This window comes from Oscarella lobularis, chromosome 12 (assembly GCF_947507565.1).
Source record: "Oscarella lobularis chromosome 12, ooOscLobu1.1, whole genome shotgun sequence".
In the NCBI taxonomy this organism is placed as follows: domain Eukaryota; kingdom Metazoa; phylum Porifera; class Homoscleromorpha; order Homosclerophorida; family Oscarellidae; genus Oscarella; species Oscarella lobularis.
Window position 1 is genome coordinate 2,207,104 of NC_089186.1, and position 20,334 is coordinate 2,227,437.

A 20,334-nucleotide genomic window follows, 5' to 3' on the forward strand; every position below is an offset into this window, starting at 1 on the left:
AAGAGAGAAAAAAATGGACGGTGCTACAATTCTCGCCAAGGCGCTAAAAAACCAGGGAATTCGCTTCTGCTTTGGAATCGTCGGCATTCCAGTATCGGAAATAGCCATATCTCTGCAATCAGAAGGCATTCACTTCGTGGGAATGCGAAACGAGCAAGCGGTAAGACCGAAAAATCATTCCAAAATCGCGAAGGAGCCTCGAAACGTCCAGGCGAGCTACGCTGCATCGGCTATTGGCTTCCTAACGGGCCACCCCGCCGTGTGTCTCGTCGTTTCGGGGCCCGGTCTCATCCACGCGTTCGCTGGAATGGCGAACGCACAAGAAAATTGCTGGTAGATGGAAGCTAGCTTTTAGTTTGGGCGCATTTTTATCGCATGCTCGCAGGCCTCTTATAGTCGTTGGGGGGTCGTCGGACGAAGATCAAGAGGGACTTGGCGCTTTTCAAGAATTCCCTCAAGTAGAGAATTAATTAAAAAATTTGAAAAATTCCAAGTAAGTTTTTGATTAGGTCGACGCGGCGAGAAAATTTGCGAAATTTTCCGCGCGTCCGAGCAGTATTGATAGAATACCATTTTATGTTGAAAAGGTTGAATCCTCTAAGAAGAAAAAAGTTAGTCAATTTCCTTATGTGGAGATAGGCGGTTAGATGGAGCACATACGGGCGTCCTGGGGTCTCTTACATTGACCTTCCTGGTACCATGATAACGGGTAAAATACCTGAGAGCGATTTCAGGTATGGAACGCCTACTCAAAGTTAGGTTGTCTTGGTAAATTGCAATAGGCTTGGTCCCGTATGCCCGCCACCACCAAAGCCCTTGGCTTGCCCCGAGTCGATTTCTCAGGCAATTCAGTTGCTACTCTCTGCAAAACAGCCATTGATTATTATAGGAAAAGGTGACCACATAAAACGTTTTTATATAATAATTGAGAATTGGGTTTATTTAATTAAAGGGGCTGCCTATGGGCGTGCTGAAAAACCAATCAATCGCTTTGTCACCTTATCGCAAATTCCATTTCTTCCAACTCCAATGGGAAAGGGAGTCATATCAGACAACCACGCCCAATGTGTGGCAGCGGCACGATCAAAGCAAGAACACTCTTATTATTGATCTATTAGTCTAATTTTTCCCTAGAGCTCTCTCTGGTGCTGACGTCATTCTCTTGCTTGGGGCGCGATTGAATTGGATGCTTCACTTTGGCCAGCCTCCTCGATACCGTGATGACGTCAGAATCATTCAAGTGGATATCAGCGCGGAAGAACTCGGGCAAAATGCTCGCAATCCTATTCTATTGCTAGGCGACGTAAATTCAGTTTCCGAACAGGTAAAAGTCTGACGTCACCCATTGGAGAACGTTTTTAATTAATTAATTAATAGCTTGTCCACGAATGGGAAAAAGAGTGCAGTGGATACCCTAGAGCGAGGATAGACGATTGGTGGGGAGAATTGAAGCAGAAAGTGGCAAAGAACGAACAGAATTCAAAGGCAAAATTATTCTTTTTCTTTATTAGCCAATACTCATTTTGCTTTAGGAGCTATCTTTGTTAGATCAGCTGCCTATGAATTACTATCAAGTCTTTGGAGAGGTATAGCTGCATCATACACGTACATATATAAAAATGGGAGGTTATATTGTAGCTAAGAAAGCATTTGACGGAAGACGCGTATATCGTAAGTGAAGGCGCGAATACAATGGACATAGGAAGAACAATGCTTCCAAATGCCCTGCCTCGACATCGGTAGTCATTTTCACTTAAAAAAATCGAGTTGTCTACGTTTTTTCTTAAGTCTTGATGCCGGGACATTTGGTACAATGGGAGTTGGTCTAGGATTCGCCATTGCTGTGGCTCAATGGCTTTCCATCGAAGGAATACAACATTCGAAGGTCGTATGCGTCGAAGGTGACAGCGCTTTCGGATTCTCCGCTATGGAATACGAGACGGCGTGCCGGTAATTCACTCATAACCTTGACGTCACAATGTAGAGCCACTAATTCGATTACTTCATTGTGACGTCGGGGTTTAGATGAACTGTTTTTCTCTGCGTTTCTCTAGTTACAATTTACCTATCGTATTTATTGTCGTCAATAACAACGGCATATACAGCGGAGTGGACAAGGAGTCGTGGGTGGAGATTTCTGAGGATGAGCCGAGTCTAACGTGCGCATGCGCTGCCTTCTTTTGACGCGGGAAAATAAATGCCTTCGTGTTTTATAGATTGCCTCCGACGTCTTTGTCTCCTGAAGCGCACTACGAGAAGTTTGCGCTTGCTTTTGGAGGGCGTGGTTATTTTGTGGAAACGCCGTCTGAGCTCGCGCTGGCCTTGGGGAAAGCGTTGAGCATGTCGACGAATAAGCCAAGCATCATCAATGTTATGATCGATACGACAGCTCAGAGAAAAGGCCAGGTACAAATTAGAGGAAACGTAGAAGCCAATATTGTCACTCTAAGGAGTTGAATAATAGGAATTTTTTTGGCTGACAAAGTCAAATCTGTAAATGCACTACAGTAGGAACAAAGGAGGCAACTTAAAACCATTTAGACGATTAGACTTTTTTGCAACTTTGTAGTTTGGGAAATGAATCTTTTTGTTGCTGCTTTCAAAAACTAGGCACCATATTAAATCATGATTAAATTAACCTTGTTATTGCTCGAGTACGCATGCGTATGTTTTTTGCTGCTATGGGTTCCCTCTTTTCTTGGCTGAAAGAAGACGTGGAACCGCTTGTAAGACGAAGCCTGGTAGACTAAACTAGTGTTTGAACTGTCAGATCGTTACTCCTTTACTGAAATTCGTTTTCTCGAAGAAAACGACCGTAGACTAAGAATTTTTCTTGTTGCCAGAGGTCGAGACGAAACTGGAAGATAAAATCGCCCGCTCGTTCTACAATTGATCGATTGATCGAGATACTCGCGAAGGAGGGAAATTGGGATGAATTGCGCCGTTTTCTTTCTACAGAAAAAGGATTTCGATCTGATCAGGTATGGAATGGTCGCGTTTTTCATCGCTGCACAATATTGTATTCTCCTTTTCGTTAGTACCGCTCTGATTTATCATTACTTCACTATGTGGCGGGAAGAGAGTTTGATTCGGCGGAGGAAGCCGATGATTGGCTCAGTTATGCGATTGAGCAAAAGAATCAACGCATTGAAAAGGAATCAGGGGTATGAATACGTTTTGGATTGTTAAATTAATTGATGCGTGGATGCAGTGGAGACTCCTCCCACTTCACTGTGCGTGCGAGTGGGGAAATATTTTTGGCGTTGAATGGCTCGTCAGTCACGGTGCAAATGTCAACGTGCAAGACATTGTATGGGTTGGAATTGATTTCATATGGTTTCACTCATCGCTCTTTTTTAGCTTGGACGTACGCCATATTTTTTTGCCTGTTTAAGTTCCGTTGACACAATGAAGAAAATGGTCTATCTCGAAGAACATGGATACATTTTGTCACCATTTACTATTGTAACAGAATTGATATCAACCCTCTCGCAACAATAACTTTTGATTTATAGGTTTGGGGAGCTGAAAATCAATTTTTTTCATCTGAAAAAGCGGACGAGGTTTTTCATTATCTCGCTAATGAAAAGGGATTGAGCATCAATGCTACTAATCAGGTGATACATGATGCGCTTTTGTTTGCTACATGTGCAATATTTGTAATAGTTTGGGTTGACTCCTCTGCATCGTGCCTGCAAGAATGGAAGCATTTTTGGACTGAAATGGCTCATGGAACACAACGCTGATATCAATAGCGTCGATTGGGTTAGAAGATTTCACTTGTGATACTTTTATTCTTATTTCATCTTCAGGAGGGCACAACGCCTTTTATGATGGCGTCAAGTTCCATCAATCGTTTAGTGAAACTTCGCTACTTGGATGAAAAAGGAGCAAACTGTCAAGCAAAAGATCACGTGAGATGTTTTTTATTTGCTGCATATTCAACAAATCGCCGTCTTTTTTATTCAGAAAGGGAAGACGGCTTTGTTTCATGCCATCGATCCTTACGGAAAGTATGAAGATGACGGGAAAGATGTTCTTCGATATCTTGTCATTGAGAAAGGCATTGACATCAATTCTGTTGATAAGGTCACATTCTTACGATATTTTGCATTTTTGATTGTTAATCCTATTTTTAGTTTGGAACGACACCCTTATTGTACGCATGTGATCAGAATTATCCTTCTTTCGTCGTCATTCAGCAACTAATTGAATTAGGAGCTGATATCTCTGTCAGAAATGAGGTTAGTCAGAATTCTCATTTCTCAATCGTTCTCTATTCAAATCTTTGTAGAACAAACAAAATGCATTGCATATCGTTGCAAAAAGCTTTTCAAGCGTAGACGCATCAGTTATTGATCTATTGATTAAGAAGGGTGTTCACGTCACGTGTCAAGACAAGGTGACGCGTTTTCATTCTAAATTAAAAAGAATCTGTAAACGTGAATTTCAGGACGGAAAAACGCCTCATCAGGTGGCACGTGATGGTGAAATCAGAGCTCTCCTTCGACGGCATTACGTACGTCATCATTTTGATTAAGTCTCTATATGTATTTAGTGTACTGCTAGGACGCCGCTCGATTTTCCGTTCTTCAACGAGAAATGGTTCGTCCGGATTCAATTAAGTTGTGCGTAGTTGGGAGCGAAATGTCGGGAAAGACAACGTTCGTTATTTCTCTTCTTCAACTCAATCGATCCCCACCCAAAGAAAAAGATCGTACACCCGGAGTTGAAATTCACAATTGCCAAATTCCGGGAGTTGGCAAAGGATCGACGTGGGACTTTGGTGCCCAACCCACATTCCACAGTGCACACGGTCTCTTCTTTCAACAATCAAATACAGTGTTCTTTCTTGTCCTTCCTATTAGAGAAGGAAAAAAGATGACGTCAGAAAAAGATCTTCTGGAAGAAGGACGATTTTGGTGCGCTTTTGCTAAGGCTGCATTAAGAACTCTTCCGCCTAACTTGACGTCACTAATTCCTCTCTTCGTGATTTTCAATTTGATTGGTTTCAAGAAAACAGCTGGAACTGAAGTGAGGTTCCACCTGAAACGAATTGCACAAATTCTTGAGAAAGAATTTGAAAACACGTTTAAAATTTCACATGTGATCGAAATGGATTGCAGTAAAAGCAAATCCAATCACATGAAGGACCTCCGAAAAAAACTGAAAAAACTTCGTGAAGAAATGCTGAAGGTACTGATGTTCTTTGTTCACTCGAGCAATTAATTATTTTTAACAGACAGCCGCTGGTGTTCCCAAGCTCTGTCACGCCATTGAAGAGTACCTTTCTCTTCCTGACAAGAAGAGAAAGCGTCCTTTGGCCTTTTTTCTGGGATTGGAAGAATTTGAGAAGTGGGTCGCTCAAGATGTCGGCATCACTTTGAGTGAAGACGAGAAAGAAGTGGCGGTTGAATATCTTGACTCGTCCGGAATAGTAAGTAATATGATATTTGTATGTATGAATTTTGTATTGATTCTGCGTGAATAGATCATTAATCTGGGTCGTCGAGTTTGTGTTCGACCTGTCTGGCTTTGTCACAACGTCATTGGTCCTCTTCTCGCTCCGCCCTATTTCCCATTCGGCATGCCAACGGAAAAATCCGGCAAGGCGTCAAAGGAAGACATCAGATTGGCACTAAGCGCCTTTGCAAATCATCTTAGAGAAAAGCGCCGTCCGTCTCCGTATGTGGTGACAACTGACGAAGCAATTGAAGTTCTTTGCTACCTGGAACTGTGCTTCAAGCTAAAAGGCAAAGACACGCCTGACAGTGAGTCGCCTGAAGAAGTGTATCAGATTTCCGCTCTTCTCAACGATTCAATTCCAACCGGCACGTGGAATAAAGATTTGACGCTAGATGTGTATCGCGGCCAACGATACGAGTGCAATGAGTTGGTCGACATCATCTCTCCGTCGTCGTTTGTCATTCTTCAATGTCGCTGCTATTTCATGCGAAACGTCAGACACCAAGCGTGGAAGAACGGCATCAAATTAACGAAAATCGTCGAAGATAAAGTAGTCGAGTGTCTCATCACAATGGGCGTGAAGATGGGACACCATTGCATTGACGTCATTCTTCGCTGGTCGAGCAAAGACAGATGTGAAGCCATTGCGAAGGAATTCCTCGATGAACTGAAATCGATGATCGCTGCCGTGTGTGACGAAAGGAGCCCAGGAGTTATTCTCAACTGGTTCTATTTGGACAGTTCTCATCTCCAACAACTCAATGATGATCCGGCCATTTATTTGTCAAGCGAAGTAGAGCAAAAGGCTGTTGATCACGAGTTGTTTCCCACACGACCAGAAGGACAACGTCACAGTTGCATCAGGGACTTGGTTATCATTGTATCTTGTCCTAGTTTCACTCCAGGTATGGTTGTTTCTTCGAAGAAATTTTTAATCTATAGTTTTTTTTGTTTAGGCTCTTTCCCCGCTGATGATGCTCCTGTGACAGAAGAGGTGATCAGAGCATGTGCAGCCGTTGACGGAGGAGATTGGGAAAATATGAGTATTGTTCTTGGCATTAGCCAGGACGAGCGTCTCGAGATTCGTCAAACGACTAGCAGCATCATGCTTCGTCGACTGAAAGTGCTGGAGTGCTGGAAGCGACGAGAAACATCAGCTACAGTAGATCAACTTGTTCGATGTCTTCGTCATGCTAACGTCAGTCGACGGGCTGTTGAGGAAAAGTACGAAGACTTGCGTGGACGTAAGTAGACTTTCCCTTTTTTATTATTTTTTACCTTGCTTAATTAATTAATCAAGCGTTTTTATGAGTTATTTTGTGGTAGGTGCTTTTCTCAGTGTGACTCCATTCTATTTTGTAGTTGGAACATTTTGTATTTTTCTATTTTTTTTAGTCTAACGCTAACGCACGCAAACTCGAGAAAGTGTCGAAGCCGAATCCGCCGTTTCTCTTCAATGGGCTTCAGCTCCGCCTGTCGAAAGAGTAGAAACATGGCCACGTCGATGCCATTGATCGACTCTTTCCGTACTTCAGGTGTGGGAATGGTGTTTTTCGAGTCTGTTTTGCAACGGGATGCCCGGGAGCTTATCAAACGCAGTCTAATCGCACCTGAATATCTGTGAAAGAGGTTAGAAACAGGGACACCCCCAGAAACAGCCCGAATTCGTGTAATGGTATATCAGAGCCCCAATTTCTAGCGTTTGTTGTTACACATGACCCCTGGTCTATATACAGTATAGTGTAGAGTCTTCTTAGTAAAAGGCGACGTAAAAGATCGAATGTACAGCGTGCATGCATGCATGAAGAAAAAAAGTGGTCCACTTGCCGCAGGGAAGCATATATATAGAATAATTATTAAGTCCACGACGAATATTCGGCTGCAAAATAGGGCAGCTGGAGAGCTTCCTGTGCCGTTATCCTATGATCCGGATTAAATTTTAACATTCTCTAAAAACATATACTAATAATAATTGAACATAGAACCTAAATCACGTGACCTACGTCTAAAATATCAACAGCGGCGACGGCAGCTTCCGTGCCTAAAAGATTTGCTAGATTCAGCTTAGGATACGATTCGAAACTAGCGCATGGTATAGGACTGTCAGGTGGCCATTCGTCCGCACTCGGTGTACCAATAATCCTGCAGACATAAAGGGGGCTCCGTTTAAAATAATAATAATAATTGGCTCACCTGAATATTAGTGAGAGTTGCTCGCCTTCGGTTTTCCCATCGAAAAGAGTCCTTTGTAGTAGAAAATGTGATCCCTGTACAGTCTATTAACCCACATACCGTCGCCGTAGCAACTCAGCCCATATACATCCAAGACTCCACATGTCAACAGAAGCGTCATAGGAGCCACTTAGCATCACTTCAGGGGCTCTGTACCATAGGGTTACTACCTAGATAAAAAAGGAGGAGAAGGAGGGGCCCCCCTTTATTTATAACTTGATTTGTTTGCGCGCCCTTTACCACGGATGTTAGTCGCATGTTTTCTGAGTGATACAGGCGGGCCAATCCAAAATCGGCGATTTTAACGACGCCGCTCGCCTCGACGACGAGAACGTTCTGCGGCTTCAAATCGCGATGCACGACGCGATGCGAGTGGAGAAAGTCGAGACCGCGAAGCAGTTGACCAATCATGAGCTAAGAGGGGCGGGGACGGGGACGGGGGCGGGGGCGTGGAAAAATAAATCAATAATTTGCAGGAGGGGCGGGGGCGTGACAAGGGCGGGAATAAATAAATCAATAATAATAGAAGGTCAGAGGTCTTTCGTAAGCGAAAGTGCGAAGTACTCACTCTAATGCGCTCTTTCGGTATGAAAGGCTTTTCTCGCATATATCGCGCCAAATCGCAGTCGAGATGCTCGAAAACGAGCCGGATGTTGTACTCGCGTTCCTTGGGCCCTTCGCTCAATATGACACTAAGAAGTCTTGAGGGGAAAAGAGAGCGGAGTAAATACCCAATTAGATAAACGACACCCCGGAATTGACACGCGAGGAATGCGCGCAAGAGGAGGGGGGGGGAGAGGCGAAAGCGGAACCAAAAATAATAAAAAATTTATTATTATCGTTCGTACTCGACCACGTTCGGATGATTCCCTAGTCGTTTGAGAAGCGTCACTTCGCGCACAGTCGTCACGGGTACGCCCTCCTCTTGGCTCAGCAGGCGAAGTTCCTTCATTGCCACGTGTCGACCGCTGTGTCGATTTCGCGCGCGATACACTGTGCCGTATGCGCCCGTGCCGATTTCGTCGAGGCGTTCGTAATCGTCGTCGTTCGGCGCGTTTGGCGAGAGAACGGCGAGCGGCAGGAGGCCGCGATCGCTATCGGGGGCTCTCGTGCGCGACATTGCGAGGAATGCAGGGTTTTTTTGCTATTTGCAGCGAGCGCGAGGCGAGAAATGTACACTGTCTTGCCGATTTCGCCGGAAGCCGGGTATTTCGAGCGGTTCTACACGTATCGTTCGAGTTCGCCGCTCTTTTGCGGTGCGTAGCGGCGTCCTGTGACGTTGCGTGATCGTCGGCGAATTCTAGCGCATGCCGCGAGAACGTACGACGGTGGTGCTCGGAATGAATGGGAGATACTACCAAGCCCACGAGGCCCTTGGAGGCCACGCCAATCTCGACGCTGATTGGTCGAACGCTGTAAGAGGCATGCTCCTAATAAGGTCAATTCACGTGCGTCGTCTTTTTTCGCTGGGCCGCGAGATGCGCGAAACGATTTGGTCCAAAGGACGTTTCGACTAATTCATTGCCTTTCATAGGTGAGTCGATTTGGGGAGCATACGGGAAGGTTAGTCGAGGTGGGGCCTCATTCGGAAACCGTGATCGAAATCCGCTTCAAATCGACCTTTTCACGGCCAAACAACGGGTTCCACAGTATCGAGGAACATTCTTTTATACTCTCGCGTGTGTTGTATGCCGTTTAGACCGACAATTCTCATTGTATCACCCGTTTTCGTCTCCTAGTCTCGAAACTTCGCCCGATAATCATGACACGGCCTCTCCACGCGGCCAAACGCATAAATTAGCCACAACACGCGCACTAATCCATTCAACGAGCGACGCAATTGCCTTGTACAATAAAAATGGACACGAAATACCCAGAAGAAGGAGATCGCCCTTACGTAAAAGTGAGACCCTCCAAAAATCTCATTCAATCCCTTATCACGCATCTTTCTCGACAGAATTTACCGCCGAGGCTTAGAGCCTTGCAGCAGAAAAAACCACAAGGCAAACCCGAAGTCCCAGAAGTAATTTTCAGAAAAAAATTAATAAAATTAATAATGAATTTATAATTATGTTTTTTAGGCTGCTCAGCCTCCAAAGTTTATTTTGGCGCGACGGCCACCAAGTGAACCAGGAGAAGCAGCGGATGTGATAGGAATTCAAAGAGAAGAGGAAACGAGCGAGGAGACCTGTCTCCAGGCCGAGGCTAAGCCAGACGAAGGTACAAAGGGATTAAATAAATATTAAGTTATTGATTTTATGTAGAACTACTTCTGGATGTGGCTGAGCCTATGTTCAATATACAGGAGTTTATTGTGAGCCGATTAGAGCTGACAAAGTATTCAAAATAAATAAATAAATAAATATGATCTTAATTGATTATTGATTCATAGGGATCGGCTTTTTATGTTGCAATTGGAAAAGGACTTCTTGGAATTCTTATCAGATTCCAAGTGAGACAATAACATGAAGTAGCCAATAAATACTTTATTTTAATTTTTTTCTTGAGGCGTGACTATATGGCATTTCCTTCTCTGTCTTCTTACCATCGAATGCTTGTTCATCGCGTCGCCGCCTATTTTGGACTCGAACATCTCATGGATTCGAGTTCGCAGACGATTTTAGTGTCAAAGGGTCCCAATACGCGAATGTACAGTCTAATTAGAAATTAATTATTTCCTTATGTGATTTTTTTCTAGGCCTAAAATGAGATTTTCTGAAATGGCGACAGTGGAAAGTTCGCGCGAGGAGACGGCGTCTCCAAAGATGATCCTTCGACGAAAATCGTCAGATCAATCACTAAAGGTAAAGACAATAATTAAATATAATATAACCAGTGACTCCTCCCCTTTTTAAGGAACCCAGTCCTCCAGCTCTAGCAGCATCAACGTCAGAAGAGAAGAAAAAGTCGAAGAAACTAAAGACAATAGAGGAACGAGAAGCGGAGTACAACGAAGCCAGAGCAAGAATATTTAACCAGGTACATACATACATACATAATCAATAATAAATATTTATCTTTTTGATCTGTTTCCTCTAGGCTCCGTCCAGCGATAGCAGTCAACGTTCTTCCCTCGAAGCCGACGATCCGGCGACGGCAACTCGAAAGCAACCGGAAATCGACGACGCAGACGAATATCGTCGAAGTCCCGTACCCGTGGCGACGAAAGACGATCCCGAGTACAGTCGACGTCTCGTCAATTTTAAATCGACGTCACTTCCGCCGCCGCCGCCGCCGCAAACGGCACCACCGCCTCAACGTACGACGTCGCCGCCTCAATTCTACGGTCAAACGCCTCGTATTCAGTCGTCCTACTATTCGCCGCCGTCACTGCCGTCGCTCGCGTCTTCGTTTCTACCTCAGGGTTATGTGAATCGGGGTCCTTTCAGTCAGCCGGCGCCGCAGCAGCAACAAAGATACGGCTATCCTTCATATCCGGGACCCTGTGGTTACCAAGGCATCAGCCGGGAACCGTCGCCGTGGCTTCTGCAGCAGCAGAGACAATACGAGCATCTTCTTCACTTACAACAGCAGCAGCAGCAGCAACAGTATCAATTGCGATTATCTCGTCATCCTGGACCCTTCAAAAGTCCGCCTCCCGTCTTTGATATATATGACGTAAGCGCTGGCGTGAGCATCGAGACCGACGTCATTCCTCTCGTGCGTCAGCTGGGCGGTGACGTCAGAGCGGTGGGAAGCGGACTCGTGGCCATTTTTGGCGACGGCGCCAAGGCGCGGTACGCCTTCGAATACTGTCAAAAGCAGCCTCACGGGAAATTCAAATTGCGAACGTCGTCGCCGGACGTTTTGGAGGCTTTTTCGCGAATGAACATTTCATGACGTAGTGTCGTTAGAGCGCGCTTAGGTGTTTAGTCACGTGTACGACAGCATGGACGACGAATCGTCGCGAAAGAAGCATCGCCCGCGTCAATCCGGCGTCAAAGCGGACAAGAAGCGCAAGCGAAAGCTCGACGGCGATTCGAAGCAGCGAAATCCGAAGGCGTTCGCTATACAATCGGCGAACAAAGCGGCGCGAATCGTTCGACGCAATCTCGATCGCGCGACGAAGAAGGAGCACATTCCGTACGTGAATCGAGCGCCGGACGAACCGCCTCCGATCGTCGTCGCCGTCGTGGGACCTCCGAAAGTCGGAAAAACGACTCTTATACGGGGTCTCGTACGACATTACAGCAAACAAGCCGTAACGTCAATCGAAGGCCCTGTGACGCTCGTATCGGGAAAGAAAAAGCGAATTACGTTCGTGGAATGTCCCAATGACGTCAGCGCGATGATCGACGTAGCAAAAGTCGCAGATCTGGTAAAATTATTAATTTATTTATTGTACACGTGCTCCAGCACGTGTTTATCAGGTTTTGTTGCTGGTTGATGCTGGCTTTGGGTTCGAGATGGAAGTTTTTGAATTTTTGAATATTTGTCAAGTGCACGGCTTCCCGCGCATCATGGGCGTTCTCACGCATCTCGACTCGTTTAAGAATATGACGGTGATGCGACGAGCAAAGAAACAGCTCAAACATCGCTTCTGGACTGAAGTCTATCAGGCAAACAAAATAGAATAATTTTATATAATAAATCAATAATGGATTAGGGAGCCAAGCTGTTTTATTTCTCTGGCACTATACGGGAATCGTATCCCAAAACGGAACTACAGAATTTAGGCAGATTCATTTCCGTAATGAAATTTCGTCAGCTTCAATGGAGATCAACACATCCATTTATATTAGTCGACAGGTATTGAATTAATTAATTAAGACCCTATTATTATTATTTCTTCTTAGAGTTGAAGACGTTTCTGAACCGGAAGAACTTCGTCTGAACCCCAAATTGGATCGACGCGTCTGTCTCTATGGTTACGTGCGTGGCACTCATCTCAAAGAGAATTCCAACGTTCACATTCCAGGCATGTAGCCAAGTAAAATAAATAAATACATAGATAAATATAATCTCTTCTAGGATGCGGTGACTTTGTTCTTCGTGACGTCAGCGTTCTGAATGACCCCTGCGCACTTCCCAGTCAAGAAAAGAAACGGTCGTTGAACGAAAAGGAACGACTTGTTTATGCGCCAATGTCTGGTTTAGGAGGCGTGGTCTATGACAAGGCAATTTGAATAGAGTCTTTATATAATATTTTTAATGTTTTCTCTATAGGATGCTGTATATATTGAAGTGAAGAAAGACCACGTGAGTCGGATAAGGAATGATTAGCTTTTTGTTTATTTATTTATTTATTTATCTACAGGCGAAACCGGCTCCCAATGAATTTATTACGTCGATGATGGACACTGAGCACCCGTTGGATGAAAAAATGGACGCCAGTGAAATGACTCTAGTCAAAGTAGGACAAGACAATTTTTTATTCTAATCAAAATAATTTTAATTAACACAGGGTGGCGTTTCCTTGCCTTCAGCTACATTTGAGAATCATAAAGACGAGGAAGAAGTAGAGGAAGAACGAGTGAACGAAGAGGTGGTTGAATTCAACGACGGAAGAATCAGACACAGAGCCATTTTCAAATCAGAAAACGATGACATAGATAGTAGTAACGATGACGTCAGTGACGATGACGTAGAGAACGCGGAGTCAGAGTCAGATAGTGAAGAGGCAGAAGAAAGTAGGAAGAGTCAATCGAATGCGCGCGTTAGGGTGACGCAATTTCCAAGGTTTGGTGAAGTGGAAGAGCGAGTTGGCGTCGCGAGCCGCTGAACGATACGTGAGAGGTAAAACCACGCTTAGAAATATGCAGAGACACGTGTACGGGCGAGGTAAATCAATAAGATTAATAATTAGGTAATAATTAGGTAATAAGCACGTGGCTTTTCATATTAGATTTTAATGAGAGTGAAGAAGGGGAGGGGGATCGTTATGAGGAAGTGGGTGGGATGCTTGTGACTAAGAAGCGATTTATTAATCCTATTGACAAAAGAGACGAATCGCACGTGTGCGACGCAACGTCACATGACTGGGCAAACGAAGACGTAATTTAGAAGAACAAAAATCAATAAAATTAGACTATTGATTTTTTCACAGCTCGTACGTCAATTAAAAGAGGTTTGTTTCGTAACCGGAAAATGGTCGTCGGAAGAAGACGCGGCGACGAGACTAGCAGAAGACGACGAAGGTAGACATTAGGACTAGGCTCCTCTATAGAAAAATCGAATGTGTCTTAGATGTGTACGGGAATTTTGAAGACTTGGAAACGGGTGAAACCCACGAAGACACGGAGACGGCGGAGAATGGGAAGACGAAACGAATAGCTAAGAAGAAAAAATTGAAGGAGAAATTCGACGCCGAGTAGCAAAAATATGACGTCATAACAATGAATTTATTTAATCGACGTTTTAGATATGATGAAGGGGTTGATACGACGTTCTATGAAGATCTGAAGCAATCTTTCGACGCCCAAGCTCAAGTCCATAATTCTTTATAAATTATTTGGGGTTTAAATAATTAATTAGCTTAATCGAACCGCTTTCGTTGGCATGGACGACGATACGAGATATCAACTAGAAGGCTATCGTCCGGGCCTCTACGTCCGCGTCGAAGTTAGATATAGATATGTGTTTATTTTATATGATTAGGGTTACGTTTTTATTTCTTCTAAGATTTCCCGTATGCCTTGTGAATTCGTAACGAATTTTAATCCGTTGTATCCCGTCATTATTGGGGGTCTTTTGAGCGGCGAAAATCGCATCGGATACGTTCAGGTTAATTAATTAAATAAATAAATAAATAAATAAAATTAAATAATTTATCTTTCTATAGGCTCGGTTTAAAAAGCATCGTTGGCACAAGAAGATTCTCAAGACACGTGATCCGCTCATCGTCTCCATGGGCTGGCGTCGATTTCAGACTCTCGCTCTCTATTCCATACAAGATCACAACGGACGCGATCGTCTCGTCAAATACACGCCCGAGCATGCGCACTGCATAGCCACTTTCTACGGTGATGATATCATTTTTAATTTATTTATTTATTAATTTTTTGTTCAGGACCTATTAGTCCTCAAGGAACGGGTGTATTGTCTATTCAAGGAATAGCTAGCAATACTGTATGTATGAGGGGGAGGGTTTTATATTTTTATTGATTTTTCTTTTAGCCGGATTTTCGTATTTCCGGCACGGGCGTCGTTCTGAGTCAGGACAAGTCGATTAACATTGTTAAGAAACTGAAACTAATCGGGACTCCTTATAAAATATTTAAAAACACCGCCTTCATCAAAGTACGAATTCTAATTAGATAACACAAGTGTCCTAGTGAGTCTTCTCTAAAGGGAATGTTTAAATCGGCGTTAGAAGTAGCGAAATTCGAGGGAGCAAGCATTCGAACAGTGAGCAACATACGTGGCCAATTAAAAAAGGGACTTAGAGTGAGAATCAAAAATTAAATTAAATATCATTAATTAAATAGAAAATCTTTTTGATAGACTCCTGAAGGAGCGTTTAGGGCAACGTTTGAAGACAAAATTCTTCTATCAGGTAAATCGAAATAATTTAAATTTTCATATTATATCAATGGTTTTTAGATATTGTTTTCTTACGCACGTGGTTTACCGTCGACTTGCCGCGCTATTACAATCCCGTGACGACTCTGTTGCTCGAGGGAGCGAAGCAGGATTGGACGGGCATGAAAACGGTGGGGCAAATGCGTTGGGAACGCGGCTTGAAAGCGCCTCACGAATCCGACTCATCGTACACGGTTCGATAAATAAATAAATAATTTAGACAATAATTATGATGATGATGAATTTTTTTTGTAGTCTATTCGGAGAGAGCCCAAGGTGTTCAAACCGTTCAAAGTGCCTGCGTCCTTGCAGAAGCAACTTCCCTTCAAAACGAAGCCCAAGGATTGGATAGAACAAAGTAAGAAAACATCTGTATTGCACAAGAGAGCTGTCGTGCGAGAACCGCGCGAAAAAGAGGTAATTTTCCACGGTCTCCATGGAGATTTTTTCGAAAAAATAATTAATTATTATTTATTATTAGATCTCGTCGCTGATACATCGTATACATGTCGCTTATAAGGAGAAAATTCAGAAGAAAAGGCAAGTGACGAAGAGAAAACGACTTCTCCATCAGAAACAGATGAAGGAGCAGGAGACGAAACGAACGGCCAAAGTCAAAGAGGTTCGTAAGATTTATTATCGCATGTTGGGCAAAGCGAAAAACAAATCGTCGCAACGAAAATAAATAAATAAATAAATAAAAATCATGTATGTATGTATGTATGAGGGATCACACGCGTAGAATTTTAATTAATTATTATTTCCATATAAGGTTTGGTGGTCATTCGACACTTTACATAATAGCATTCCGTCCACGCGTTGAGTATGCATAAGCACCTCGTTAGGTAATCCGGGTGGGAGTGGCGGTTTTAGGCTTTTATGCGCATGTACACTACGCTTGTCATCTGCTTGTTGTTCCGGGGAGAGCGGTCAAAGCGCAAAGGTTGAATCCCGTCCCCAAGCGATCGTATCTCGCACCGGAATGTCCGAAGCGTCCGCTGCCGACCCCGCACCGGCTCTCGCGCCGGACGTTTACCAGCAATTGCGCGAATACATGAAATGTAACGAATCAGCGTCACCCGATCGCTCGCGCGACCTTTTCGCCGCCCAGTCTCGCAGATACGACTCAAAGAGACATTCCTACGACTCGCATCGAACGCGAAGACGACGCCGGGCGTCGAATCGGACGACTTTCCGCGCGATCTCCTCGCAACGCAGGTAAAAAAACGCGAAAACGCGCCGAAAACGTGCCGGAGACGCCTCGACAACAATACAGGAGCTCACGTTCGCGCAGTTCTGCGACTTCCTCCAGCTCTATCTCAACGCGGACGTCGGTCTCGCAATGGCGCGAAGCATATTCCGTTCGTTGGAACGAACGCAGAATCGTCGTCGCGCCGTCGTAGCCGATCGCCTTCGCGAAAAAACGACGACGCAAAAATCGACCGAAACGTCCGAAACGACGCCGTTGCCCGCCGCTTCGACGACGTTTGACGACTTCAAGAAGGTCCTTCGAGCCAAGACAGACGTCGAAAAGTCAAAGCAGAAGAAGGTACATTATTTATTTATCTATTATTTCCGGTGTGTGGCGAGATTAATTTATTTATTAATTTTTATTTTTAGAGGCCTTCTGTGGTACACGCGCCGCTCAATCGACGCGCTTCGTCGAGCGTCGGCGCTATGGCGCTCGCCGTCGGCGCGTCCGCCGCTCTGCCGCTCATGTTCGACGACAAGTCGACGGATAATGGTTGCGGCGGTGGGAGCGGTGACGTCGTCGTCGACGACGGGGTCCAGGGGACCGTTTCCGTGCAGGACGTTCTTTGCTATTTGTCTCTCATCGAAGGGGGAAATCCGCAGGAGAAATTGAAAGGTAAACGCTTCGTTTAGTTGGGGTCACTACATCTGCTGGCGTGTACTCGTCTCTATTTAGTATTGTTTGCCTTGTATGACATTGATGATAGCGGATACTTGGAAAGCGATGTATTATTATAGATATTCTCCTTATGTTTTTTATTGAGATAATATTTCGTGTTCTTTGCAGGAATTTGGCTGCATTCTCGATCAAATGCTCAGCGTCGCCAGTTCCCTCGGATGGGACACCAGCGAACTCAGACCCGTACGGCTATAAATATTAATATTATTTAGACTATTTTTTGTTTATCTAGATACTGGAGGAGATGCTGCTGGAATTGGACGTTGATGACGACAAGAGAATATCGAAACACGAGTGGATGACGGGCGGTCTCTCGACCGTACCCCTACTCGTTCTATTAGGAGTCGAAACGGTGAGAAGAAGAGATATCAGTTCTATTACAAAACTAATTAGAGTTTTATTTACATAGAATGTGAGTGAGGGTCAGCACAAGGTTGTAGTTATTATTATTATTGATCTGATTTGGGAAGGGGTGAGGGGTTCGAATTCTTTTTCCTATTAGTGGCGCCTCAAACGCTTCACGTCGTCTGTCCATTGCAACTTCTGTCGCAGTCGGCTTCTCGGAAAGCAAGGCTTCTGCTGCAAACGTGTGTGAAAAAAATATATAATTATTTATTTTCTTTATTATTGATTCTCAGTGTGTCGAATTATTGTCCACGAACGATGCGTCTTGCAACTGTCGCAAGGCTGCATTTCCACTCACATCAAATCGCGAAAGACGGCCCAGGTAAATATAAAAAATATATATGATATTTAATCACTCTCTCTTTCTATCTAGATCATGCATCATCACTGGGTCGAAGGCAACGTGACCGAAAAATGCTCCGTCTGCGGCAAAGAGGTAAAAAGCTCGCACGCGCTCACGGGACTCAAATGCGTCTGGTGCCACAGAGTGGTACGTCATCGGTCACGTGATATCTTAGCGTCCTACTGCACACCCCCGTTCCTTAGCTTCACAACGGCTGCGAGGCGAAATTGCCCAAAGAATGCGATTGCAAACAGCACCGGACGCACGTAATTTCGCCGACGTCAATCAAACCCACGCAGGTACTAGTTGGTAGATGATCTATAGACAACTCCCATACGCGTACGCGCGTGTCGCGAGGAAACGTTCAAAATTTCATTAGTTCTTTTTCCAGAAACAGACCCCGCCGTCGCCAGGATATGACGAGAACGCGGTTTCCTTATCGCAACCAAAGCATAGCAATCTCTATTCGGACGAGGGTTTCGAATTACAGGTAAAGCGTGGGCGCGCGCGCTATTTTTTTTTTCCCCAAAGAAGAACTGCCGCGATATTCCCCAAAAAAGGTTGTCGGCCTCCCCAGCGGTTCCCAACCGCTAATCGTATTCGTGAATCCGAAGAGCGGAGGGAAGCAGGGAACAAAGTAACCGATCAATCACGAATTTTCTCCAGCACGCGTCATCTCACCTTCTGCGCAGAATCCTGCACAAATTTCAATACTTGCTCAATCCCCGACAGATCTTTGATCTCAGCGAAGGCGGTCCCGTGCCTGGGTACGGCTTTATCCGTGCGGGCGCGGCGCTTATCTAATTCGCGCGGCATCCTTTTTTAGTCTAAAGTTCCTCGGTCACGTGCCCGGCTGTCGCGTTGTCTGCTGCGGAGGAGACGGAACTGTCGGGTGGATCCTAAGTGCCATCGATCAGTTAGAGTTGACTCCGAAGCCACCTGTGGCTATTCTGCCCTTAGGTGGAGGAATTTAAAAGATGTTCGCGAGGTCGCATGCTCATTCGGTTGCACCCTCTTTAGGCACGGGAAACGATTTAGCTCGTTGTCTAAAATGGGGACCTGGTAAGCGCTAGCGTTTCCACAACAAATAACGCGAGGTCGACCCTTTGCGTAGGCTACGAGGGTGAAAGTTTGGACGCGATTCTGCAAAACATTGCACGTGCCGAATTAATCACACTTGACAGGTGCGTGTGTGCACGGTGGTCTAAAATTATTCACATCGGACGTTTATCTAATCTAAAAAGATGGAGCATTGCCGTCGCGACGGAACCGGGATCGATGGAAGAAGGCGATCGCGTTCCGTACAGCGTTATAAACAATTATTTCTCCTTAGGCGTTGTAAGAGACGATCGAATCAGTCGATTAGTCGCGATTTCGTTTCGTAGGATGCGTCGATTGCGCACAAGTTCCACGTCATGCGCGAAAAGCATCCGGAGAAATTCAATAGCAGGTTTAGAGCGTTTCCGGCGTTTTCCCTCCAAAATAATTCGCTAGGATGCGGAATAAATTGTGGTACTTTGGCATGGCGTCTCAAGAGCAATTTGCGGCGACCTGCAAGGATATCCACAAAGTTGTTGATGTTAGGGTAGGCCCCAATTGCGTCACGACCTCGGGTCATGACGTCAACGAGGGGACGTGGGTGGGTCACTTTTTTTTATAGTGCGACGACACGCCTCTCCTGCTCGACTCTCACGCCCTCGAAGGCCTCGCTTTTCTCAATATCCCGAGCATATACGGAGGTACGTCGTTGTGGGGTCAGCAGAAGAAGAAGCGATCCGAGCGCCTTCGCCGTCGCTCGGCGGGCGACACGCTGGACAGCTATGAGCCTCAAGGTGGGGGCGGGGCCCGATGACCTTCCCAAAAAATAGACTGAAAGACGTCCGCATTCCCCCCTGATAGCCATGAATGATAAGCTAATGGAAGTGGTCGGCATCTACGGAAGTGCGCATATGGGGAAAATTAAGATGGGCGTGACCAATTCTGGGCTTCGGTTGGCTCAGTGTAGCGAAATTGTCATCAAGTTCGTGGGACGCGGCTTTATGACTGGGTGGGCGTGTAATTGTGTTTTTAGAACAAGAAAAATGTTGCCTATGCAAATTGACGGCGAGCCGTGGATGCAGCCGCCTTGCACGGTTTGTTTTTTCTATCGCTAGACGCTGATTATTTCACGAGACCGCTATTCATTGTTTAGATAACTATTAGCCATCTCAATCAAGCGCCGATGCTCGCTCAAAGAGGACCGATCAAGCGAGCGCCGAGTCGCATGAGATCTTTCTTTCATTTGGGAAAGAAGAACTAACAGAGAGTCTATCTAACCTTTGTCACCCGAGTTTTTTTTCATAGTTACGTTAGCTAAATATGGGTGGGGGAGCCCTTCTGGTTATTCGAGCGGGGGGCGCATTTTATTTGCATTAGTCTTAGCTCATTGGTCGGCGTC

The 20,334-nt window shown here is 45.0% G+C and overlaps 6 protein-coding genes across 7 annotated transcripts; 5 read left to right on the top strand and 1 right to left on the bottom strand.

Moving 5' to 3' along the window:
- Nucleotide 1: 1 nt before the first annotated feature.
- Nucleotides 2-2,596, top strand: LOC136193912 (2-hydroxyacyl-CoA lyase 1-like; the record flags this gene model as incomplete). The annotated part of the gene is made up of 15 exons (XM_065982921.1): nucleotides 2-160; nucleotides 212-333; nucleotides 386-458; nucleotides 510-587; nucleotides 640-734; nucleotides 783-895; nucleotides 953-1,088; nucleotides 1,135-1,324; nucleotides 1,378-1,485; nucleotides 1,533-1,586; nucleotides 1,639-1,739; nucleotides 1,789-1,950; nucleotides 2,055-2,159; nucleotides 2,217-2,406; nucleotides 2,465-2,596. Coding segments are annotated over 15 exons (1,719 nt in total), but the record flags the coding sequence as incomplete, so codon positions are not given.
- Nucleotides 2,597-2,667: 71 nt separating this feature from the next.
- Nucleotides 2,668-6,885, top strand: LOC136194072 (death-associated protein kinase 1-like). The gene is made up of 16 exons (XM_065983105.1): nucleotides 2,668-2,726; nucleotides 2,844-2,981; nucleotides 3,039-3,164; nucleotides 3,212-3,310; nucleotides 3,361-3,465; nucleotides 3,516-3,617; nucleotides 3,667-3,765; nucleotides 3,813-3,914; nucleotides 3,970-4,089; nucleotides 4,140-4,244; nucleotides 4,295-4,402; nucleotides 4,454-4,519; nucleotides 4,570-5,196; nucleotides 5,243-5,437; nucleotides 5,492-6,371; nucleotides 6,423-6,885. The coding sequence occupies exons 1-16, from the start codon at nucleotides 2,682-2,684 to the stop codon at nucleotides 6,716-6,718; spliced, it is 3,213 nt and encodes a 1,070-aa protein (XP_065839177.1). The 5' UTR covers nucleotides 2,668-2,681; the 3' UTR covers nucleotides 6,719-6,885.
- A 317-nt stretch (nucleotides 6,886-7,202) lies between these two features.
- LOC136194078 (cyclin-dependent kinase 4-like) lies at nucleotides 7,203-9,054 on the bottom strand. Its single transcript, XM_065983113.1, has 7 exons — nucleotides 8,547-9,054; nucleotides 8,267-8,399; nucleotides 7,939-8,112; nucleotides 7,759-7,868; nucleotides 7,660-7,710; nucleotides 7,470-7,608; nucleotides 7,203-7,415 (listed from the first exon to the last, which is right to left on the bottom strand). Exons 1-7 carry the CDS (start codon nucleotides 8,816-8,818, stop codon nucleotides 7,323-7,325), a joined length of 972 nt encoding a protein of 323 aa, XP_065839185.1. The 5' UTR covers nucleotides 8,819-9,054; the 3' UTR covers nucleotides 7,203-7,322.
- Nucleotides 9,055-9,134: 80 nt separating this feature from the next.
- LOC136194076 (R3H domain-containing protein 2-like) lies at nucleotides 9,135-11,542 on the top strand. The gene is made up of 10 exons (XM_065983109.1): nucleotides 9,135-9,232; nucleotides 9,438-9,601; nucleotides 9,656-9,721; nucleotides 9,780-9,918; nucleotides 9,963-10,035; nucleotides 10,091-10,150; nucleotides 10,207-10,347; nucleotides 10,397-10,502; nucleotides 10,555-10,677; nucleotides 10,738-11,542. The coding sequence occupies exons 2-10, from the start codon at nucleotides 9,557-9,559 to the stop codon at nucleotides 11,536-11,538; spliced, it is 1,554 nt and encodes a 517-aa protein (XP_065839181.1). The 5' UTR covers nucleotides 9,135-9,232; nucleotides 9,438-9,556; the 3' UTR covers nucleotides 11,539-11,542.
- A 45-nt stretch (nucleotides 11,543-11,587) lies between these two features.
- Nucleotides 11,588-15,936, top strand: LOC136194073 (ribosome biogenesis protein BMS1 homolog). Its single transcript, XM_065983106.1, has 23 exons — nucleotides 11,588-12,016; nucleotides 12,069-12,257; nucleotides 12,305-12,447; nucleotides 12,495-12,616; nucleotides 12,670-12,815; nucleotides 12,865-12,897; nucleotides 12,956-13,051; nucleotides 13,103-13,328; nucleotides 13,378-13,479; nucleotides 13,544-13,692; nucleotides 13,745-13,835; nucleotides 13,885-14,008; nucleotides 14,060-14,126; nucleotides 14,173-14,259; nucleotides 14,320-14,421; nucleotides 14,480-14,660; nucleotides 14,708-14,766; nucleotides 14,815-14,937; nucleotides 14,989-15,084; nucleotides 15,142-15,193; nucleotides 15,241-15,413; nucleotides 15,475-15,636; nucleotides 15,701-15,936. Exons 1-23 carry the CDS (start codon nucleotides 11,588-11,590, stop codon nucleotides 15,902-15,904), a joined length of 3,156 nt encoding a protein of 1,051 aa, XP_065839178.1. The 3' UTR covers nucleotides 15,905-15,936.
- Nucleotides 15,937-16,129: 193 nt separating this feature from the next.
- On the top strand, nucleotides 16,130-20,322 carry LOC136194074 (diacylglycerol kinase beta-like). Of its 2 annotated transcripts, XM_065983107.1 has the most exons (25): nucleotides 16,130-16,280; nucleotides 16,331-16,437; nucleotides 16,496-16,768; nucleotides 16,840-17,086; nucleotides 17,147-17,196; nucleotides 17,258-17,332; nucleotides 17,382-17,501; nucleotides 17,559-17,582; nucleotides 17,652-17,736; nucleotides 17,788-17,876; nucleotides 17,928-18,044; nucleotides 18,101-18,196; nucleotides 18,289-18,387; nucleotides 18,458-18,534; nucleotides 18,590-18,664; nucleotides 18,724-18,857; nucleotides 18,918-18,959; nucleotides 19,012-19,081; nucleotides 19,142-19,235; nucleotides 19,283-19,347; nucleotides 19,392-19,482; nucleotides 19,558-19,729; nucleotides 19,797-19,917; nucleotides 19,969-20,029; nucleotides 20,089-20,322. In XM_065983107.1, exons 1-25 carry the CDS (start codon nucleotides 16,202-16,204, stop codon nucleotides 20,194-20,196), a joined length of 2,571 nt encoding a protein of 856 aa, XP_065839179.1. In that variant the 5' UTR covers nucleotides 16,130-16,201; the 3' UTR covers nucleotides 20,197-20,322. The 2 variants fall into 2 exon arrangements, with proteins under 2 accessions (XP_065839179.1, XP_065839180.1); XM_065983108.1 differs by lacking the exon at nucleotides 18,458-18,534 and having other exon boundaries at nucleotides 18,564-18,664.
- The last annotated feature ends 12 nt before the right edge of the window (nucleotides 20,323-20,334 follow it).